Source organism: Enhydra lutris, unplaced genomic scaffold (assembly GCF_002288905.1).
Source record: "Enhydra lutris kenyoni isolate GAN:26980312 unplaced genomic scaffold, ASM228890v2 scaffoldscaffold6, whole genome shotgun sequence".
NCBI classification, from domain to species: domain Eukaryota; kingdom Metazoa; phylum Chordata; class Mammalia; order Carnivora; family Mustelidae; genus Enhydra; species Enhydra lutris.
Window position 1 is genome coordinate 52899 of NW_019154090.1, and position 21702 is coordinate 74600.

At 61.0% G+C, this 21702-nt stretch overlaps 1 protein-coding gene across 1 annotated transcript in view; it reads right to left on the reverse strand.

Moving 5' to 3' along the window:
• LOC111141754 (myelin transcription factor 1) overlaps window positions 1–21702 on the reverse strand; it is a 37213-nt gene that overhangs the window by 15196 nt on the left and 315 nt on the right. The window contains exons 2-14 of the mRNA XM_022494559.1: window positions 21060–21090; window positions 15902–15964; window positions 15026–15273; window positions 12831–13739; window positions 10832–10966; window positions 10220–10310; window positions 9154–9267; window positions 6323–6537; window positions 4861–4985; window positions 3998–4255; window positions 1457–1611; window positions 396–458; window positions 217–285 (exon numbers count right to left, since the gene is read on the reverse strand). Coding sequence (XP_022350267.1) covers window positions 217–285; window positions 396–458; window positions 1457–1611; window positions 3998–4255; window positions 4861–4985; window positions 6323–6537; window positions 9154–9267; window positions 10220–10310; window positions 10832–10966; window positions 12831–13739; window positions 15026–15273; window positions 15902–15964; window positions 21060–21090 — 2476 coding nt within the window. The remainder of the gene's footprint in view (window positions 1–216; window positions 286–395; window positions 459–1456; window positions 1612–3997; window positions 4256–4860; window positions 4986–6322; window positions 6538–9153; window positions 9268–10219; window positions 10311–10831; window positions 10967–12830; window positions 13740–15025; window positions 15274–15901; window positions 15965–21059; window positions 21091–21702) is intronic.

Below are 21702 nucleotides of genomic sequence, written 5' to 3' on the forward strand. Positions count from 1 at the left end.
AGACAGCAGCACTCACAGAGACACAGGCGGACAGCAGAAGCCCCAGGCAAGCAAGTCGGCCCCTCCGTGGCCTGTCTCTCTGCCCCATGCTGCTGGGAGGGGCTTCCCTAGGGCTGGAGCCCTGGAGAAGGCCGACTTTGGCTGGAGCCTCATGGAAGGAGCGAGCAGAGCAAGGGTTGCCGCCCAAGAGATGGGAGGCCAGGAGGGCAGACATACTTGAGGTCAGCAGAATGGGCAGCCATGAGGTTTCTGAGGCTCTTGTCAGCAAGAGGGCAACCAGAGAGGCTGAAAGAGAAGAGATGGGATATTGGGGTGAGCCAGAGGGGAGCAGAGTAGGAGAGGGGAAGACCCACCACACAGTACCCAGGCCAGCCTGGACCCGAGCAGGGACGAACCTGCGGTGAGAGGCATAGTTCCCGGTGATGTGGCCGCTGCCGTCACAGCCAGGGGTGGGGCAGCTGAACAAAGGAAAAAGAGTGTCAGAACAGAGAGCAAGGCACACCTGTCAGGCCTGCCCCCTGGGCGAGCCTCCTGGGGGAGAGGGGCTGACACTTGTCCTCGACTCACCCACGAGCCAAGGGGAGACTCCTCCCCCCACGGGCCTCAGACAGCAAGCTTCTCCCACACAACTAAACTCGGGGAGGAAAAAGGAACCAAATTCCAGCTCAGTGTGAAGCGGGGACATCTAGGTACGCACACGGGTGGGCCCGCGAATGTGCAGGCAGGCAGTCCCTTCCTACAGCGGCGTGACCCTCTCTGAGGACAAGGTCCCAGACCAAAGCCCGGGAAGAGCAGTTGCGGGTCTGGTTCATAGACAGCAGAAGAGGAAACCCAGGGACAAACCAAGCACAGGGGAGGGCTGGGTCCCCGGCGGCACAGCCACCAGCCACAGCCTCCCACAGTCCTGCAAGAGAAGCGGGGCTCAAGGAGGGTTGACCAGAGGCTGCGCGGTGGCATCCAGCTGTGGGAAGACTCCCTATCTACCGGCAGCTTCCCCTGTCTGCAGCAGCGTCTGCTAGAAGCCTGTGAGGACCAGCTCCAAGGGGCTGGCTGGGCTGGCAGAGCCAAGGGCACTGAGTCCTGAAGCACAGGGCACGCCAGTGGGCTCTGTGAGCCAGGGCAGATGGCTGTGGCTTGGGAGAGGGTCTGCTTCCCTCAGCCCTCACGCTGCTCTGTGGGCCCAAACAGGGGCTCTCCCTTGCTCTTACTAGAAGGTTGCGTTAGATCCCAGTGCAGCTCAGAGATAACGGGAAACCTGTCACCCACTGCCGGGTTCAAGAGGGCCGTCACGCAGGTCGCCCAACCTCTCTGGCCAACAGGACGGTCGGCGCTAAGCTGGGGCAGGGACAAGGCCTGGGGCTGAGCACATCTAGTCTTAGGGACTCAGACCAGGGCACGCTTTCTTCCAGAGTACGAAGGCTCTCAAGGAGGCCTCTTGGCCCAGGTGGGGACTTACGTGAGCAGCTCCTTCTTTATGTCCTTGGAGAGAAACTTCATCTTAAAGTTGGTCAGGGTAACTTCCCCAGGGTACTTCCGCTCCTCAAAACTCTCTTCTGACACTTCCTGGTCATCTGCTTCAGAAGAAGCAAAAGAATGGGCTGCTGGCTCTGACTGCAAAAGACCAGCAGGGAGACGTTTTAACCGGCTGGCGGGGGGCCGGGTGCCCGACCCGGGGCGGAGGGAGAGGGGCCCTTCAGAATAGGGCTAGCAGAGACAGTTCCCCGAGGCTCCTGCCTTCTGGATGAGGGAGAAAGACCTACCTACCTCCCCGGAAAACACAGAAGACAGCAGCCCTGAGGGGCTAGAGTGCTGCACACTTTGGCCAGAGGAGCCCGGCCACCCCGGGAACGAGGCCTGGGTACTGCCCAAGGCGGCCAGCCCACCGCCCTCCCACGGCCTTGGGCCTGTGTGTCCCCTCCACCTGACCGCTGCTGGGCCACCTTCCAGACACAAGAACCTACACGTGGCGCAGCTTCTCAGGGCTCAATGCACACTACCACCGAACAATGCTTGTTGAGATGCTAGGACGGTGAGAGCATGGCGCGAGCAATAACTTACAGGCTGTGGCCTTGAGACCCCCTGTGCCCCCCCAGCCAGCACCAGGCCCCGGCCACAGCAGGCCCCTCCCGAGCCCAAGGTCTAGGTCTAGAGGGGTTAGGAGCCAACGGAGGGCAGGACGCGACGGACACAGGGCTGAGCAGGATGAAGGAAGGGAAGGCCAACACCCTACAGTGGGTCAGTGCGGTCCAAGTCCCGGGGCTGGCACATGTGCGTCTCAGGCAAAGGCTCACCCTCTCGGGGCCCAGGTGATACATGCACAAACCCGAAACAATAGCAGCCCCTTGCAGGATTTCTGGGGACTCGGAGCGCAGAGTCCAGAGCAGCAGAGGCTCTCTGGGACGAACAGTGAGGCTTCTCCATGCCAGGGGCGGGGGGGGGGGGGGGGTTGTGATTCCTGCTGCAGAGACTGTGACTGCACAAGGCACGGGGCCAGTATTCCCTCCCCTGAGCAAGCTGAACTTAAGCCAGGTCTCCAGGATAAACGGCAGCTTCCCAGAAGCCCAGGGAGGAGGCCATTCCACAGCAAGGGAGGTGTCCCCAAGGCACAGGGACACTGTCCTGGCCACTGCCAGAGGCCAGGGAGGGAGGTGAAGCTAAGGGTGGGGGTGTGGGATGAATCGAGGAGCCTTGCACAGAGCTGGGGAGTCTGAGTTGGGGGTCCTGGGCCGTGGAAGAAGGGCCAGGAAGGCCTGGATGAGGGAGGCATTTCTGGGGGTGACCCACCCATGCCCAGAAGAGAGCTGAAGGAAAGGGAGGGACTGGGAGTGAGCTGAGGCTCTAGGGGGAGAACGACGAAGGGGACAGGCTTCTGTGGGCAAGGACCTCAGGACCTCTGAGACTGATGACATGAGTCTTGGGGGGCTCAGAGGGTGTGGAAGGGAGAAGGGGAGGGACCAGGCAGCCAGGGATGTCAGCCTGAGCCAGGAGTCATGGAAAGGTGCAGGGAGGAGGCAAGCGAAGGGCTACATTCACCAGGAAGGGGGCTCAGACCTTGGAGCAGGACTGGAACAGGTAAGGGCAGACTGCTGGCGGGTTCCCCCTTCAGGGGCCGCATCTGGCCTCAGACTGGGCTCCCACTGGCCAAGGAGAAAACCAAACACACAGTCCCAGAGGGCTTGCCCAGGCCAGCCCATCCCACTCAGGGCTCAGTCTGAGAGGTGCCCCCCTCCCAGAGCCTAACACCAAGTTGGAGCCATGGGACTGTGCCAAGTGACCTCAGCCAGGGGCCCAGTCTCCCGCTCTGTGATGCAGACACATGGGAGAAGCGTAGAGGGTGCGGGGGGTGGGAGGACTGAACTGCAGGCTGGTTGTCTCCCAGAGAGGTCTCCTCCACAGGGACCGGCCCCCTGCCCTTCTGGGGTCAGTGGGAGGGGGTGCTGGCAGGGACAGGGAGGGAGAATGAGGGGACCTGCTGGCCTGCCCACACTGTGGAGGCCCCTGGGAGTCTATGCCACCCCCGCAGCTGGGCTCTGCTACTCAGGACGCACACATCTGTGGGGAAGAGCTTTCAACCAGTCCCACTCTGAGGAGGGTAGAGTGGCTAGAAAGGGCGGTTCCCTTGTCCCCAGACTGCAGCTCCGACAAAGACACCTGTCTTGCTGCTCTTTAACAGGTGGTACTGGTCTCGGGACTCAGGCCACAAAACCTAGGAATTTGGAGCTGTTCCCGAATACGTCCTATGGGATGTGAACGAAGCCCTCCTTCTCCCCATGCTTTCCGGGGGCCCACGACGGTGCTGATCACCAAGTCCGTGGAAGCGGGAGAATGACCTCTCTCTCAGGTGGGACAATACCACAGCGTGGCCCCAGGCTGAAAAGCCCTCCAGGATGGCGGGCCGGGTTCTCTCTTGCCAGAGGTGGCCTGGCCCCCTGCGTGCAGGGACAGGTCCCCAGTAGCTCTCCCCAGAGACGTGAGAGCCCGCAGGCCCCACACTCACCTCCTCGGGCTCCTCTTCTCGCGGGCGGCTGGGCTTGGTGTAGTCCAACGGTCGGTCCCACTCGTCCTGGCGGGAGGCCTGGCTGCACTGGGGTGAGGCCATGGAGCTGCTGGGGGCGGCGCTGACGCTGCTCTGGCGCTGGGAGGCGTCGGGGGCCTTCACACCGGGGCCGCCTCCCGGGAAGGCGCCATCGCGCTTGCGGTGTCTGTGCATGCTCAGGTCCAGGGTCCCGTTTTCATCCACCTCGATGTCCGCAGCCTGCAACCACGAAGGCAGAATCCGTGCTAGGGACTTCACCCCACGGGTGACTTCTGGTCCACGAACCAGCGTCACAGACAGCCCAGGACAGTGTTTCCCTCGGAAGGAAGCAGGCCCAAACCAGAACACGAGAGCCTCTGAGAAGCAGGCTTCTGACTCGCCGACTCCTGAGATCGAGGCGGAGGGGCCGCCACTCTCTCCCAGGTCCTGCTAACGTCACCAGACCTTGAGACACGCTGACCATGATCACACAAGGACATGTGCTCAACCGTCAGCTTCAGGAGAACATGAGGTCACATATACGTGCGTGACCCTCAGACTCAGGGGAACACAGAGGAACATGCGTGCGCACAGCCATTCAGTCCCACTTAGGCACAGCACACAGAGCTCTCACAGGGGACTCACGCAGCCCCCCCGGTCACAGGAGCCACGAGCCGGAGGAAGAGAAGGTAAGAATGATGATTGTCCAGCGGACACTGAGTGTCCTAAGCACATGTCACGTGGGGGCTCGTTGTCCAGACAGTAAACCCCCCAGCCTGTGGCTGCCTCAGAAGGGTTCCTCGGAGGGATTCCTCGGAGGGGTTCCTCAGAGGGGCCGCACCCACCTTGCTGGGCAGGTCCTGTGGCTTCGTGCTGAGGTTCTCGGGCATCTCCCAGCAGCGCGTGGAGAGGTTCAGGATGGCCGTGGCAGCCATGTGCGCAGCCTCAGCGTCATGCGTGTAGTCGAAGCCTGCAGAAGGGGGTGAAGTGCGGGGGCTGTGCCTGGGGGGAGAGGCCTTTGGGAAAGGTTGGGCTGCAAAAAGGGAACAACAGCAGCTGGTATGCGACTGGAACGGGAGGCAGCCTCGCGGACGCAGTGGGGAGCTCTGGCTGGCTGGGAGGGCACGGCGCACAGCTCTAAGGAGGCTGGCCCGGGGCAGGGTCACTCATCCCCGTCACGGGGCCACAGCACACCCTGCTCGACCCCTCAGAAGGTGTCCAGGAGGCCATTTCCAGCTCGTTTAACATTTGGGCAGAGAGGACAAACGCCTCCAAAGTCATCCCAGCCTCTCTGAAGCGTCCAGCGAACATACACCGTCAGCTGGGGACGCTGACGGAGGGCACAGACCTCTGTGAGCAGGAGTGGCCGGAACATGACTCAAGTAGGAAAGTCCTTGTCCCAGCATCTCAAAAGGCTACTTTTGGTGTCCCCATAATACCACTTCAGTAAAGTCATGTTATCGTTCAAATAAACATGGCCAATTAAGGCATAAAATGTTGTCTCTTCTAGTGATTATATTATAGCCCTAAACCAGCTGTCAGGTGTTACACTTCCAATGTCATGGCAGCACCAGTAAGTTCCCAGACCTCCGGAGAGATCCCTGTACATGCTAGGTCCTCCCTGGGTGTCATGGCACCGAGCAGATGGGACAAAGGTCCACACTGGTGCTGGCGGCTGTGTCAGCCCCTGGTGTTTCCATTATTAATGTGACAGAAAGTCCTCACAGCTGCGTCGGAGGGCTGGACACCCCCGGGGAGACACCAGCTCCCGTCTCACGGGCTCAGTGGGCTGCTTTTCCATTTCATATGTGTTTCTCAGGCTAATGGGCTTGCAACCCACAGATTGGTATATTCAGGGACCAAAACAGACAGAAAGGGTTGTTCTCCAAAGTTCAGAGGAACACATTTTGTTAGTACAAGTACCCAGAAAACCTGTGGCTAACACTGCAACACACTGTCCAGTGAGACGGTCCTCATGCAGGAAGGCTAACAGATTTTGTCTGCCCAGGCTCAGCGTGGCGGCTCTCTGAGCCCCCACAGGACAGACCACATCAGGAAACTTATTCTCAAAACTTCGGATGTCACACCGTGAAGGACCTGGGTGTTGTTTCACGAACGGTGAAGAGATACATCGAGCGTGATAGGGAACATGGTGGCAGTAACATAAGGAAGACACGGACTCTGGGAAAGCCACCGTGGTAGACACGGGACACCCAGGGCAGAGAGACCCTACATGCTGCTGGTGAGGGGGTCCCTCCTCCCCCCTCTCAAACCCTAACCTCCCAGGAGTGGGTCTCCCCAACTTACATTTAAAGGCTTTAGGTGAGGTTTCGCTGGTCTGAATCTTTGGGGCAAGCATGCGTTTGCCAAAAACCTGAGCGTCAAAACTTGCGTAGTCAAAGGTGACCTTGGAGAACTTCTCCAGCTCCTTGGCCAGGTTAGCCCTGGGGGTGGCAGGGGCCACATTAGGCCGGTAGCTTCCATACGGAGGGACTTCAAGCTGCTTCACGAAGCACATAGGCCTGAGGTGTAGGACAGAGGTGTAGCACCGTGAGGACAGGACCAGGGACCCCAAGCCCCACCCTACAGCCCAGTCAGGAACCCCTCAGAGCCCCATGTACACAGACACCCTCCCCCACGTCCCCCCATGAAAGGGTGCCTGGGGCCTGTTCTGGACGAGGAGGAGAGCCGGGAGCAAACGATGAGCCTTGAAGGGATGACGGCATGTGTCCCCACAGACCAGAGGGGGAGGGCAGGCCTCAGACGTCCCCCCAGAGCTTAGGAGGTCTGCTTTCAAAGAGCTTGGCTACTAGTAGTGGGAGCCTTTGGCAGGCAACTCCACAGGAGCATCCTTCGGACAGTGGCCAGCCACCCCTAGACGGAATTCTCCTGCTGCAGTAACAGAGCTGCCCAGTGAGAAGGGAGATGGGACATCCAGACATAACGTGGGTGCTTCTGAGAACCAGGCTCAGGGAGGGCCCGACTCAGCTCTCGACTGGCCAGGGCCTCAGCCCTGCACTATTCTCTGCCTGACGTCCGTGGAGAAGAGCCGCAGAGGGGCTGAGCAGGCTGACAGCAGGGAGCCCCTGCGGGCCTTCGCTCACAGTTACGAGACTGCACAACGTTGCAAATACAGGACAGGGGGGCGTGAAGACAGGAGCGGAGACAGCACGGGGCCGGGGCAGGAAGACCAGCCAGGCGGGGAGTGGCCCCCACACAGTATGTGGACAGGCTTCTGCACTGATCAGCTCAGAGAGAAGGGAAGGAAGAGGAGAGGCACGGCAGCTCTCTCTGCTCTGACTCTGAACCAAGCAACGACTGCGGCCTGGGTTCAAGAAGCGGGGATGGGATGGTGAAACAGGAGCCCGGGGACAGACCCCGCAGCCCTGAGGAGATCAGATCTGAGCCTGGACTTTGGAAAAGCAGCTGTCCCAAGCATAGGCCCATTCCCCTTCCCCAAGGAGGGCAGAGGACCAGGCAGCCCCCGAGGAGTCCCCGGAGAGTGCTCAGGCACCACCCAGCGGAGAAAAGAACCCTGAGCTTAGAGCAGGCGGCACGGGTTGCTGGGCTCCTTGGCCGGGGCCCCATCCCGCAGCAGATGGAGTGTCTGGGACACCAGCACACGTCTGCACAGCCTCGCCCCACCCCCCGGGGACGACCCCCAGAAACATGGCCACGCTGCAGGAGCAGAGCCTGAACACTGGCCTCCATCGCTACCGTCCGAAGCTCGGCACCAAGGGCCTGGGGAGGCGAAATGTCACGACCTCGTTCAGGCCTCACGGGGTATTTGCGAAGTCCGCAAAGGGGGGTCCGATTCCCAGGAGCACAGCCACTGTGTGGGAGGCTCTTGGCCCCTGACTCTGAGCTCCCAAGACCTCGCCTGCCTGCTGGTTTGACGTTTTACCCTTGACTTAGATCAAGGCAGGAAAAAACTGGATTAGTAGCACAGCAAGCTGGAAGAAACAGTTATAGGATAGAAGCAAGAAGCAGCTTCCAAGCATCTTCAGAGCCAGCCAGCAGGTGGAAAGGAGCCCACTGGACACGCAGGGCTGAAGTCCCCGTGGATGGGAGTGCAGAGGGGTGAGGCCCTGGCTCTGGCCCCCCCGCCCGGAGACCCCTCACAGAGGACCCACAGAGCAAGTCAAGGGGGGTGGCCAGGTTCTCTGGCTGAGACCTTGGCAGGCACACACCAGGGAAGGGACAGGGGGCTGCGTGGGCCCTGGAAGGAGGCAGGCCTCTCTCCAGACCAGGGTCTGCGCTATTGCCCAGGTTCGTGCCCGCTCAACATTCTCCTCTGAGGGGCAGACACGGGACTGGGATCTTCAGAACTGGGGAAGGGAAAGGCTTCTGAAGTCCCGGTCCCTCAGAGACACGGGGAGCAGAGTATCCACAGAGTGAGGGCACTTGGTGGGGAGCCACCTCGCTGGCCAAAAGCAAGAATCTGAGGCCAGGCTGCCCAGGGGCCAGGGCCAGCTCCCTCCACGCCCCCCTCGCCAATAATTGCTGTCTTGGGCAAGCTCCCGACACTGTGGCTCCTGCCTTCACGGTCACAGGGGTGGTGGGATGCCAAGCACATGCATTCTCAATGGCCTTTGGGGAGCCCCTGATCGCTGACATCTGTCTGTACACACGCTTGCTCAGAACCTCTGGGGCCACAAGCAGGCCGCACTCTGAAGGGCACCGCATGCCTCCGTCCTCGCCCTTGGCTCAGGGCCCTTCCCTGAGGTGCGGGAGGTGCAGGCAGACGGCCAGGAAGGAGCAGGTCCTGGAGTGTCTGGACACTAATGGCCGCCGGCTGGGGTAGTCTGGTCTCTGGAGACAGGACCAGCATCTCCACAAACAGCCCCTGAGCACTCCCCAGCGGGGAGAGCTGATGCCTTCGGGGAGAGCAAGGCAGGGCGGCCTTGCAGGTTTGTGCCACAGCGGAAACACGGGTGAGTGCGCGGCTGCCAGACTCTGCCCTATGTGCCCCAGAATCTAGCCTCCAGCTCCCCCGGGAGGCCCCCAGGGAAACTCAGGCCCTCAGCACACGCACACACACACGCGCGCGCGCGCGTGGGCCACCCAGAGATGCTGGGAAGACCCCTGTGGGACCCTGGGGGGCAGGTGCCTTCGGCTCTGGGGCTCATCTCACTCACCTGAGGATCCGATCGGAGCTGGAGCTACTCTTGGAAGGGTCTCCCGTTTGCGGCTGCTGCTTCTCATGAGACTTGGCCAATTTTTCAGCAGCAGCAATGGGACATCCAGACAAACTGGAGAAAAGGTAGAGGTCAGCTAAGGACTGTCTTCCAGACCCAGACCCAGCCTGTCCATGCCAGGAGCTCGCAAACACCACCCAGAGCCCAGGGAAGTCTCCTGTCTCTCTTGCTCTGTCCTCGAGCCCTCGGGGTAGCTGTGCACGTCGCTTTCTGTTTGGGGAAACCCTCAGCAATGACAGGGGAAGACAGAGCTGACCCTAAATGCTTTCACAGCTCGAGGCAGGTCTGGGCAGTGGGCCCGCCGTTCACCTCCTTGCCCTCCTCTCACTGCCGACCAGAGAGTAGCCCTCGGGACCTGTCTCTGGCTCATGCTCCATCAGCCAACCCAGGGAGTCCCAAGGCCACGCAGCCACACACCCCAGGTGCTGACCCTGGAGGCCAGGCCCCTCCCTGGCAAGTACCTGATCTAAGACACCGTGGGAGCAACCTCAGCTGTCAGCATCGGGCTGACCGGCTGCTGGCCAAGGGACAACCACAGCCCCACTCAGGAGTGTGGCCTCTTCTCAGAGAAGTGCAGCCGCCTTTGCAAGGACACAGCCCGTCACAGCCACACTACCCAAGGCGCTCCGGGTGGGGAGTACAGTCACCTCTCGCTGTGCAGGACGGCAGACAGCGAAACCCCAAGGGAACCCCAGGAATATTAGGTCTGCCTGGGCCGCGGCCCCCACACTCTAGCCTGGATCTTGGTCCTGGCGGGTGGAGGCCTCCCAGGAGAGCCTCACCTGGCTCTCCCCAAGGGCAGGAGGCCTCTCTGGGGGGCACACACCCATCCCTCCAGCACCCTCGTGTCTCAGGACCACTCCCATAGGGACCACACCTCGGGGCGCCATTCCGACCCCCCACCAAGAGGCCTGCCCTGACCGTGCACCCATCCCAGGCCGGGGCACACACACGAGGCCCAGCCCGCCCACCACCGGCCCCGCCACTCCCAGTTCGACCTAAGTACCTTCTGTGAGTGTTGCGGTTGCTGTTCACGTGGCCTTGGCCGGTGCAGCCGGGGGTGGGGCACTTGAGCACGTTCTCGTGCATGGCCAAGACTGCGAGAGAGCCAGAGGGAGGGACACGCTGAGCACGGCCAAGGAAGACGGAGGGGCCCCATGTGAGGTCTGCAACCTTGTGGGAGGATGGCAGCTGAGAGCAGCAGCCGGGAGGGCCCACCGGCCTCAGCCCAGTCCAGCTGTGCTCCCTCCCACCATGGCCCCGGCCTCCCTGGGGTGGAAGCCAACTTGCCCTCAAACCCCCCGGTGGTTCTGTGATTTGCCTTTGAGACTCCTGTTTGCAGTTACTGCCTCTAGGCTGGAAGTGAGGACAGGCCCTCTCCTGTGCCCGTCAGAGCACAGGTGACTGGCTGTCCCCTCACAGGCCTCCTGGGGCCCTGGCATGGGGCTGCAGTCTCAAGGCAGGTGACAGGGTATGCCGCACATCCCCAGCCTCGTAGGGCTCGAGTTGGGGCATCTGGACAGAGCCGGTCCAAAGGGACAGGGCCCTGGGTGACCCCTCCTCCACAGGAATGCCATCCAAGCAACAGAGATGGTCTGAGTGGTGCACAGCTACTCACTCTCTGGGGGGATCCTGTCCTTGTGGGGGCAGCCAGACAGGCTTCGGTGGTGAGGATACAGCCCTGTGACGTGGCCGGTGCCATCACAGCCTGGAGTCGGACACTTGATCTCACGTTTCTCAGCTCTTGAGGGATCTAAACACACAAGATGCATCAGTCCGTGCAGTGAGAAAACCGTGTGGTGGGTGGCGAGTGGGGAGGGGGATGGGACAGCCATGCTCCTTTATTCACAGCGTCCGGAGCAGAGTGGCCAGACCGCCCAGGTGCCTGGGAGGCACCGGGGCTGGATCATTCTGGGGACACTGGCCCACATTGGCTATCCTCATGGAAAACCCTCCCATGTAACAGGGTGGGTGGCGTATTCAGGAGGAGGACACAGGTGGCAGCTGGTGCCCTCCCTCCCCACTCCTGCTGACATTGTGGGAGCCTGTTGGCTTCAGCGTTGGGGCCATGCCTCCAGAGCCCCCGAGCCTAGAGCTCCAGCCTCTGCACAGAGAGGTGAAAAATGGGACCAGGTCCTTGCTGGGACCTGTCCTTTGGTTTTGACAAAACGAGGACAAAGACGTTAACTTGCCAAAAGCTGCATGACTAATAAAGGCATGGGCAGAAATTTCAACTCAAATCTCAGTTGCTGAACTCAAGTCTAGGTTCTGTGGGCCAGGGGATGTCCCTATAGGAGGTAGGGCCAGAAGGGAACACTTGTCAGGACACAATGATCCCCAGAGCATAGCTGATGTCCCAGAGAAATTTCTGGGTGCAGCCATCCCCTCCAGGAGAAGCAGAACAGCCACACTCAGAATGCCTCCCCCAGGCAAGGCAGAAACCCGGGGGGGGGGGGGGGGGCTCTGAAGTGCAGGGCCCCAGGCTCTGCATCTCCACGTTCAAATGAGCAGGAAGCTGGACGTCCACCAACCCAGCAGGCAGGGTTGTCCCCAACCCGTCCCCCATGCCTGCTTCCAGAACACGGGCTCTATCTGGGGCTCGGGCTGCATCCGACCCTTGGCGTGAGCCCTGTCTCTCCCCTGCCCGGTGCTTCCAGCTCGGCCATCTTCCTCACCCTGAGGCTCCGTCCCCTGGGTCCATGCCCTCAACTCTATCCCTGAAGGCAGGTCCCCCAGTGTCCATTCTCACAGGTCTGAGTCACCTTAACACCCAGGCTTGTGGCCATCACTCAGCCGGTGTCCCCCAGCCATACATGGCGTCCCCCAGCCATACACGGTGTCCCCCAGCCATATACATCTCTGCCTTGATCCGTGAGCCCCAAGCCCACTGCCCGCAGACTAACACTCTACGCAGCTCCGACTCCCTAAATTTGGGTCACCTTCATCTGGGTCTCCTTGCACCTGCATCCCCTGAAGACCTTGCCAGTCTGAATCCGAGCTCTCGAGCAGCTATCCCCACATCTGTGCCACCCTGAAAGGTGACAGGTCTCCTCCAGGTTGAAACAACATCCTCATCTGTGTCCCCTCAGCTGTGTCCCTCAGCATCTGCCCCAAGCTCATCTCATCGAGGTTCCCTAGGAAATCTGTGCCCTGTGTCCCCACTTACCTACCAACGGGTGTTCCCCAGAGCTCACTCAATGTCTCTATGACCCAGCTGTGTCCGCCCAGGGTCTGCCTGTGTCTCTCCATGACCACGGCCAGCCCCCAAGCTGCGGCTGAGCTGCTGGAGCCAGCTGACTGTCCCTCCTAACCTTTCCCCCCCAGGAGCTCTGCTGCTCTCTCTGGACCGCCCCACAAGGGCAGAGTGAGCCCATTCCCTGCATCCGTGGCCAGTCTGTAGTTATGTGTATGTGTGCCCTTTGTCTGCACATGTCAGCCCTGCCTCCAGCCGGTAAGGTCCTCCGTTCTGGACACACCTGTCCCTCAGCCTGCCTCTCCATGCCCAGTGGGGACGGTGGGGGGACGAGCGCTACCCAGCCCTGGTTGGGGGTGGGGGGGCGGGGAGGGTGGGAGGGAGGGAGGACGGGAGGGCGTGTGGGCCCGGCCGCCATCCCTACCTTTGTTGCAGTAGTTCTTCCGGGCATCCAGGGGCCTCACTGCCTTCCCGGGCTCCCCGGGGCCCAGCTGGCCCTGCTCGGTGGGCGGGCAGCCGGGCTCACAGACGGCTTGTACCTGCTCAGCCTTTAGGGCAATAGCCTGCTCCAGGAGACCCAGGTTCCCACGTGTCATCACGTCGTACATCTCCGACGCGTCGGTGACCTCGGACTTCTGGGAGAGCGCGTCTTCGTCCCGGCCGTCGTCAGAGCGCTCCTCCCCCAGGACAGAGTACTCAGGCTTGGGGCTGGGCGAGGCCAGTGGCCGGGCTTCGGGGGCCTTCTGGCTGGGGGCAAGGGGGGCATCCTCCTGGCAGATGACCTCAGGAGCGGCCACCTCCTCCTCCTCCTCCTCTTCCTCCTCCTCCTCCTCCTCCTCTTCCTCCTCCTCTTCTTCCTCCTCCTCCTCCTCCTCCTCTTCCTCGTCCTCTTCCTCCTCCTCCTCTTCCTCCTCCTCTTCATCCTCCTCCTCCTCTTCATCCTCCTCCTCTTCCTCGTTACCCAGAGCAACTTTCCTCTTGCTGGACTCCTCACTGGCCACACCCTCCACGGCCTGGGGACCGAGCTCCTGGGGGTGCTCCCTGGTGACTCCCACCACCTGCTCTGTATCCTCTGGCCGGAGGAACACGTCCTTCTCCCCCTCGTCACTGGTGGCCCCTTCCTCAGCCTCCTCCTGAACCAGGTGCACAACACCAGGGCCCGGCTTGGCCACCTGGCCCAAGTCCTCCCCAACTAGGGTCTCTACAGCGATTTGGCCCAGGTTGAGGAGAGAAGTGGCAATGATCTCCTGGTAGCTGCTGTAGCTGCCCTTGGCGGGGCCCGCAGAGCTGCCGACAGGCTTGGATCCGAAGTGGGACTTGACAGGGCTCCTTCCTGCACAGAATTAGAAACACGTGGGAAAAGCCCAAGGAGCGCCCTGCCCCAACCGCCCGGGGAGCACGACACCCCCAGAGAGGGGAAGGTGGTCAGGCATGCCGGCTGGGCCGCAGACACGCGGTGAACTTATTTGAGGAGGAGAAGGGGTCACTACTTCTTCTGAAGCTGGGAGACTCTCTGATACTTGTTACTAACAGCCCCTCCCTTTAAGGCTACTTTCTCAAATTGGGTAAACCTGCATTTCATAAAATGGCACTTAATACAACAGATTCTAAAATTTGCTTCATAAACACAAAGCAGAAAAGGAATTTATGTTTTTAAAAGACCCACGTGTACACATCTTAAATGCCATGACCTTGCTGTGGTGAAGGCTCCCCACACACCGGCCTGTGGGGTGGGCGCAAGGACGCCCCGGGTGTGGGCGCCTATTCCAGGGGGGCCAGCCGGGGCTGCTGCCCGAACCCCAAACTCCCTCCTCTGTAAGAAAGTGGGCAGGCTAGTGCTTTCTGCCTAGAGCCCATTGGGCCACACACCACTGCAAAGACAACCAGAGACCCCCCAGGAGGACGCTCACTGAGAATCGGCTCCACAATAAAGTAGAAACCCCTCTCGGACCGTGCGAGGCCAGAAGACTCAAGCACCTTGCTGTTCTGGGGGTTCGGGACCTCAGGTCTCAGTCCCACTCCCAGGACTGAAGTCTGCCAGGCTGGGGGGGCACATGGACACTTCCCTCTGGGACCCAGGGCCACTTTCACACCAGCATTTGCCGATGTCTGGGCCTCCCGCCCCGCCGGGAAGAATGCTCGGTGCGGAAAGCCCACCCCGGACTTCCCTGGACGTCGCCACAGTCTCACCTGGCGTCAAGCAGACCCCCGCCCCACCCCCAGCTGCCCTTCCCTGGAGCCGGGTGGAGGGGTCTGTCTGAGCCCCCTTCCCCCTTCCCCCACGACCCGAGGCACAGCCCACACCCATCTGTCCATCCATCTCTCTCACACACGCATCCACACGCACACACACACACACGCGCACACACACACACACACACATACGCACACACACAGCGTTCCCAGAGATGTGCCCACAGGCCCCTCCAACGCCCTGCTCCGGCCCCTCTCCAGGAAACCCCAACGAATGTCAGGACAAGACCCCGCTTGTTCTCGGAAGGGCTTCCTCAGTGGCGCTTTCACTGCCTCGGAGTGGGGCCCCTCCCCACTCGCAGGCTGTGATTCTCCAGGGCCACACTAAGCGCCCTTTATTTCGGGGGAGAAAGAGCCACAAAGCACCTTCAGCTGGCTCGGGACGATGAATCTCCTCCTGTCCTGGCAGTTCAGCCTCATCCTCCTCCGGAGTTCCTTCCGATTCATCCGAGACAGAGGCGTCCTTCACCTCGGCGTCCTCGCTGCCGTCGGTGTCCGCGCCACAGCCCTCGTCCAGCGCCAGCTTCAGGGGCCGGGACTTCCGTGTGGACGCCAGGTGCTCGGCCGGGGCGCCCTCCAGCTTCCTCTTCTTGGCCAGCGGGCAGCTCTGCGAACTGGGAGGAAGGGGACCGGGGCCGCCCTGTCGAGGCTCTCTGGGACGCTCCCACCCACACTCCACCCTTGGCAGCCGTGTTCCCTGTGGTGGAAGCTGGCCCTCAGCTAAAAGCCCCACATTCAGGACAGGCAGGTTGAGGTACTTAAATTTTCTCTGAATTAAAAACTCACATGCTTTAAACTGCGCATCGTTCTTCTCTCATAAGCCCTAACCTCAGTGGCCCCGTCCACGGCACGCCCCCTGCGGGGCTGAGGCGGGCACTGGCCCTCTGTCGGTCCCAGCCCACTTCCTCCCACCTGGCAGGCCATCGGGTGCCCCGGGCCTTTCCTCTCCACCTCCAGACCCCGCACACCTTCCCCCACCGCAGTCAAGCTGACCACAGCGACGACCAGGCGGCAGCTCACCGAGGCCACCCTCGTGGATAGCAGGTCCGCTCTGAACTCCCTCCCAACGCCCTCCTCTGGCCTTGTGCCCCCAGCAGAGAGGCCGCGGCATGACACACCACGGCCGTGTTGGCCTCTGCAGCTACAGGCACAGATGGAAGGTTCTAGATCTACAAAAGGGCCCAGAGAGGGCGAGGGGCTCCAGCAGCCCGCAGTCCCACTGCTCTCCAGGAGCCCCCTTACCTGCGGTGTCTGGAGTACTTGCCCCGGATGTGTCCTGAGCCAGTGCATCCTGGGGTGGGGCAGCTGGGGGGAGAGGAGCAGGGGTGGTCAGGTGGGGAAAGACTTGCCCGCCCCAGGCCCTTCCCAGGGAGCAGGAGACTGTCTCCAAACAGTGTATCTCAGAACGGCTGCTTGCAGTTCACTAAAAATTAATGAAATAACTCACCCCATTTAAATGAATGACTCATTACAATTTTATGAGTGTGTTTAATTAAAGATCTGCATGTATGAGATCAAGACTTCCAATGTCGGTGTCTCCTAGACGGCTTCTCTTTCCTGTGCGCGAGTCTTTCCCACTGCCAGCAAACCGTGGCCGCTTCCCAGCAGCCAAGAAACAGGACGCTCTGGAGCCCCCAGAACCAGCACCGGAGGCTGGCCCAAGGGCAAAGCCGGCCATCACTGTGCTCTGAGGCCCGCAGCCTGGTGCAGAGAGGTGAGGCCAGGAGGGCCTATGACCCGGGGGCGACCCATAGACATGGGGGGGGTTGGGGGGAAGGGGGCCGCTGGGCCTTATGCACCCTGGGGGCCGGCAAGTGCACGGGGAGGAAGGCGAGGCACCCAGGAGTCCCTCCCCCGCCACTGTCATCTGTCGCCCTATGGAACCAAACCACGGAAAACTCTGGAAACGTCAGATCATGGGCATGGGGCCTACCACCCAGCCCAGTTTGCCTGGAGTCAGCCCTGTGCAAGGCCGGGATCCCATGGGCTGCTGGGCACATCCACAGACCGCAGACAGCAAGAAGCAGACATTCCCTCCTGTTCCGGAGTGGCAAACAACGTCCCGAGAAATGGGAGAAGGCATGGGAGGTCACCCCGGGGAGGCTGAGCCCGAGCTCCTCTGGGGAGGGGCCGTCCCAAGATGGGAAGCCCTTGTTTTTAATAGGCGTGGCATCAAGGGGTCTGATCAGGCTCTCCCAGATCCTGGGAGGGAAGAACAGGGTGAGCCCCGAAAGAGACACGGCCCGCGACCTCAGTCTAGACACGCCTGATGGTTTCTAATTTGACTGATCACAGCCTAACGGCAATGCACTGTGGGGTCCCCAGGCCACACAGGTCACCCTCGTGGGCGGGTCAGGGAGAACAAGACAGTGGACGGAGGCAAGCCCCGCCCCACCTACAAGCTCAACAGTGCCGTCTCCCTGCTGCCCTCCAGGCTGAGGCCGCCTCGGCTGATTCTCAGTTTAAAAGGAAGAAAGGAAAGGAGGAAGGGGAGAGAGGGGAAAGGGAGGGAGGAAGCGGGGGAGACGACAGGGGAGAGGGAGGGAAGACGTGCCACGTTTTATTGTGGATTTCCTTTCCAGACAGCCAGGACTTGCTGCCGCTGGCCGTCTATTCTAAAAATCTATGCCCCACGCTTGCTTTCTCTCTCTCAAGAGCTAGCTTTGAGACTTTTCACAAAAGGTCCTTGTTACTAGGGATTTGAAGCTGAGGTCCCAATTAGCCGATTAATCACTAAGTTAATCAGGCAATTATGTGGCAGCTGCTGTGGAGTCCTGAAGGCCACTGGCCCTGCCCCCGGATGCATCACCAGCTCTGAGCCACACCTCCAGCCACCAGCTCACCCGTGTCCTGGCCTCTAGCCCAGGGGGCAGCAGGGTGGGCGGGGAGCCCACATGTCTGGGGCAGGTGAGGACCGCTGTGGGATTAGAAGCCGGAGCCCCTGCACTCTGGCTCCCCATGCAGTGGCCACGGGAGACCCAGGCAAAGCCCAGCGGCTGCCTGCCCACGGCCTGGGCTGCACGGTTCACGCCATTTCCCCTGCAAGCGCCCCCAGGGTGCTTGAGGCCCAGGCGAAGAAGCAGCACCAGCTTCCCCTGTCTTGGGGGGAGGAGGCCGATGCAGCCAGGGCTTCTTCCTGAGCTCCCCGCTGTGGCTCCCGGAGGGTGGCAGGGACAGGAAGACAGGCAGGAGGCTTACAGACAGCCTGCTCATGGTCCCAACTGAGCAGGATCCTGGTGACAGCTCTGCACATCCAACCATAAGCTACAGGTGTCAAGGAAAGTCAAGGCTGAGGCCAGGAAGATCCAAACCCCAGCCGGAGCCCTGCACTCCGTCCTGGACAGGACTGACTTCCCTCCAGCCCCCTGTAGGCAGGTGGGGCACCCCTCCATTCTCATCTGTCCCCTGGGCAGGAGCTGGCCACTGGCTCCGAGGAGGCCCTCCAGTGAGGTCACACGGCTGGGAGGGAACCCAGAAGCAGGTGTGACAGATGGGCGGCTCTCCTCAAACGTGCTCTGGAGGGGCCCCAGCAGGCATCTGCAGGGGAAGCAGGTGCCCCACCTTCCCACCAGCCAACCCCTCCCACAGCCCCTCCCAGGCCGTGCGGCTGCAGGTGGACCCAGACCAAAGTGTCCCACAGTTCTTCCCACTCTTCACAGACGCAAAGGAAAAGCCACCAGGTCCATCTGCTTCCTCTTGGGTGCTCAGCGTTAAACCCAGGGCACAGAGAAGCAACGTGGGCTCCAGAGGCAGGAGAAGGCACTCAGAGCCCTGGCGGCTTCCGGTCAGCCTCCTGTTCAACTCAGCTCCTAACAACCGCCGTGCCACTCCCCTGAGAGCAAGCAGCCTCCTGGGAGCCTGCTCGAGCTGGGAAAAAACAAACTGGGACAGGGGATGCGGGCCGAATTCTGGGACAGGGAGGCCTCTATCCCTCATCCGTGGAGCGAGTCCCACCATAGAGCTTCCCCCTAACTCGGCTGTCCCTTCCAGTGACTTGTGCATGAGCTTATCTAATACGGTGATGTCCTGTTCCAGGTCACAGTCTCCCTGCGCTGGCACCCAGAGCATAAGCCTCCCCAGGACAGGGCAGAGCCACTGGTGGGCTGGGCAGAGGTGCAGCTTGCAGCGTCTACCCATTCTCACAGCATAAAGGTGCCCGTGCGGTTGGTGTGCACAGCTAAGGAGCGAGAGCCACGATCCCACCACAGATCACAGCCCCAGGTGTAGCTCACGGCCAGCGAGCGCTCAGGAGCACAGGAGTGACCCGCACCTCCCAGGCAGGACATAGGCGTCTCTTTGGCACAGAGGACTCCACTCAGCTCCAAGCAGCCCCAAACCTTGAGGATTGTTGCTAAAACATTAGACATCAATGCGTTCGTCCCTAGTTTCTCCACTAACATGGGCAAGAGTCTCCCTACTGCCGAGAAAGGAGGCTGAGACCTCACGGTGAATGAAGGTGCTCACAGGACCCTCTCACGGCTGGGTCCTCTCTGAGAGTACTTCAAAACAACACTATCTTCAGAGTCATTTCTGTTCTATCTCAAAATAAGGAGAGAAAGGTCTTTGGATCTGCCTTCGCAAGTCACTCCATAACTTTATCTGTTGCCCAAATTAGCTGCTGTTACCAAAACCCAGAGCTTCCTTGAGTCCCGTGACCAGCCTCCTCCCCTTCACGGTCCTGAAGAGGTTGTCGCTGAGCATCACACGCCAGAGGAAGTGACACCTCCTCCTCGAAGCCTTCTCTCCCCTGGTGCCTCTGGCCACCCATCCAGGGAACACGTTCTGTGGACCTTCCCCCGGCCTGGTTTGGCGGCCTTCCCACTCTCTCCCCATGAGCTGGGCTGGGGCCTGGTATGGTACACGTATGACCCAGCTCTTCTGGTCAAATTTCAGTCCTCCAAGCCTCGGTTTCCCCACTTCCCACACGGGGTAAAAATAGCAGCTGGCCGTGTCTCCTGAGAGCGAGACTAGGCTGGGCAGCCAACGCAGAGTCTGTCACGAGCCTGGGCCTCCAGCCTCCCTCCAGGCCCTTCCCTTCTGTCCCCAGCTCACAGCCTCAAAGGTTAGAGGGATGCTGGACACTCCAGAGTCTTCTCAGCGTCCTGATTGGCAAAAGCCAGCCATCAGCCACTCTGGTGAGAAATGAGACAGCCCCGGCCCCAGACTTGTTCAGTTTGGTAAAAATCTTTCCCCCTAAGCTCCAGATGTGTGCAGTGACGTGGGAAAGTCTGCTCCAGGCTGGGGGTTAGGCAGGGCAGGAACAGCATGGACCCTCAGAAACTGGAATGTTCTGTGTGTCCCCTGCGGGGAGTCCAGAAGCTCACAGAAACCTCACTGAGGTGTGGTTGTCACCCTTGGCCCTTCTGCGTGGGCAGAGCGCCCCACCAACATGGCCAGGGGCCTGGGGGCTGGGGGCTGGGGGCTCTGTGGGAAGGAGGGTGGGCCTGGAGCCCTTCTGTCCCCCAAGGACAAGCCTCTGGCAGGTTAGCACAGCTGCAGTCCAAACCCAGCTCCGTCTCATGGGGAATTTGTGGCCATTAAAGGGGGCCCCTGACACCCCTTGACATTCTGGGACCATCCATGAGCACCACTTCCCTTTCCCCTTTCCTGTCAGAGCCAGGACACCTGGCACCGCCCCTCCTCAGGAAACAGGGGGGTCTGAGGGCCGGTTTTCCTTGTTGGTTACTGAACATCACCAGCCTTAAGTAAAACAGCACTGAGGGCCCAGGCCCACTGAGTTTGAAGTTCCAAGGTCGTGTGGGTGGTTCTGGGACAGCCCTGACGCAAAGGACTAGGGGGGCTTCCTCTCTGGCCATCCCAGGGGCCAATCCCAGGGCAGAAGCCAGCAGGTGGGGGCAAGTCGACCTGGCCCCTCCTGCTTGGACCTGGCAAATCCCTGCTGTGGGCTGTCCTCCCTTTCTCCTCAGGATGCCCCTCCCGGTAAGACCTGACCTAGAATCTGGAAATTCACAGAGCTCAGCCAGCGCAAGATCACCAGCTCACCAACCACGGTCGGCACCTGGAGTCTGTGGACGACTGGGGACCTCGCAGCCCTTTCCCTCATCTCTGCCCAAATGGGGCCTCCGGCCAGCAGATGCACAACCCTTCCTGAGAGCCCCCTAATGAGCACCTTGCTGCTGGCTGGGGGCCACGGGGACAGGCAGGCCTGGTGGTGACCACAGGTCAGCACATCTCTGCCCCGTCCCAAGGCTGACTGCGTGGTGGGGCCAGGACAGAGGTGGGAGAGAGCAGAGGCAAGGTGAAGATAGGGGGACTCATGGCAAGGAGGAAAGGGGTCCCGGGGGCGGTTGAGCCATCCAAAGTGCCCCGTATGGGACAGTGGGGTGTTCGGGGTCACGGGCATGGGCAATGCTGGGTGCTAGCAGAAAGCCTTTCTTACCTGAGGTCGGCACCTGTGGGTTCTGGGGGCACTGGGTGAGAGAAAGAGAGAAACAGGGAAACACATATGGCAGTCCGAACTAAAAAGGCACAAACGGAAAAGAAGCGGAGACAATCCCAGCAAGAAGGGAACCCCATCCCTCCCTGACCTCCTGGAATGTACTGCGGGACCAGGGGGGCGAGCTGCCGCCCCCCCACGCTTTCCCCAGATCTCCCCGCGAGAGGTTGCTGGCCTTACAGAGGGGTCAGGCATCCCAACCAGTCCCCGCTCTCCAAGCCTTCAGGACCAGGACAGTGTCTCTTTCTCAAATTGCCATGGGAAGTCAGCTTCCAACAGGAAACTTGACCCAGCAGAGAAGCCTGGGCGGAGAGAACCAAGCAGCTGGTCCCTGGTGAGGGGGCCACGCTGGGCAAAAGCACGCCGGGGTCCAGCTGAGCAGCTCACACGGGAAGCTCAGCGCTCTGGCCCCTCCCCACACCAGACGTGCAGCCCTGGCCCGGTGTGTACTTAGGGAGTCAGGGAGGTGAGCCAGCCAAAGGCCCCCCCACCCCCTGCCGTGTCCTCCTGCACTAGGACTGACCTCCCAGGAGGGCAGGAGGCTGTCACAGAAGCCTGGCAGCATTCCAGCTCCAAACAGAAAGGT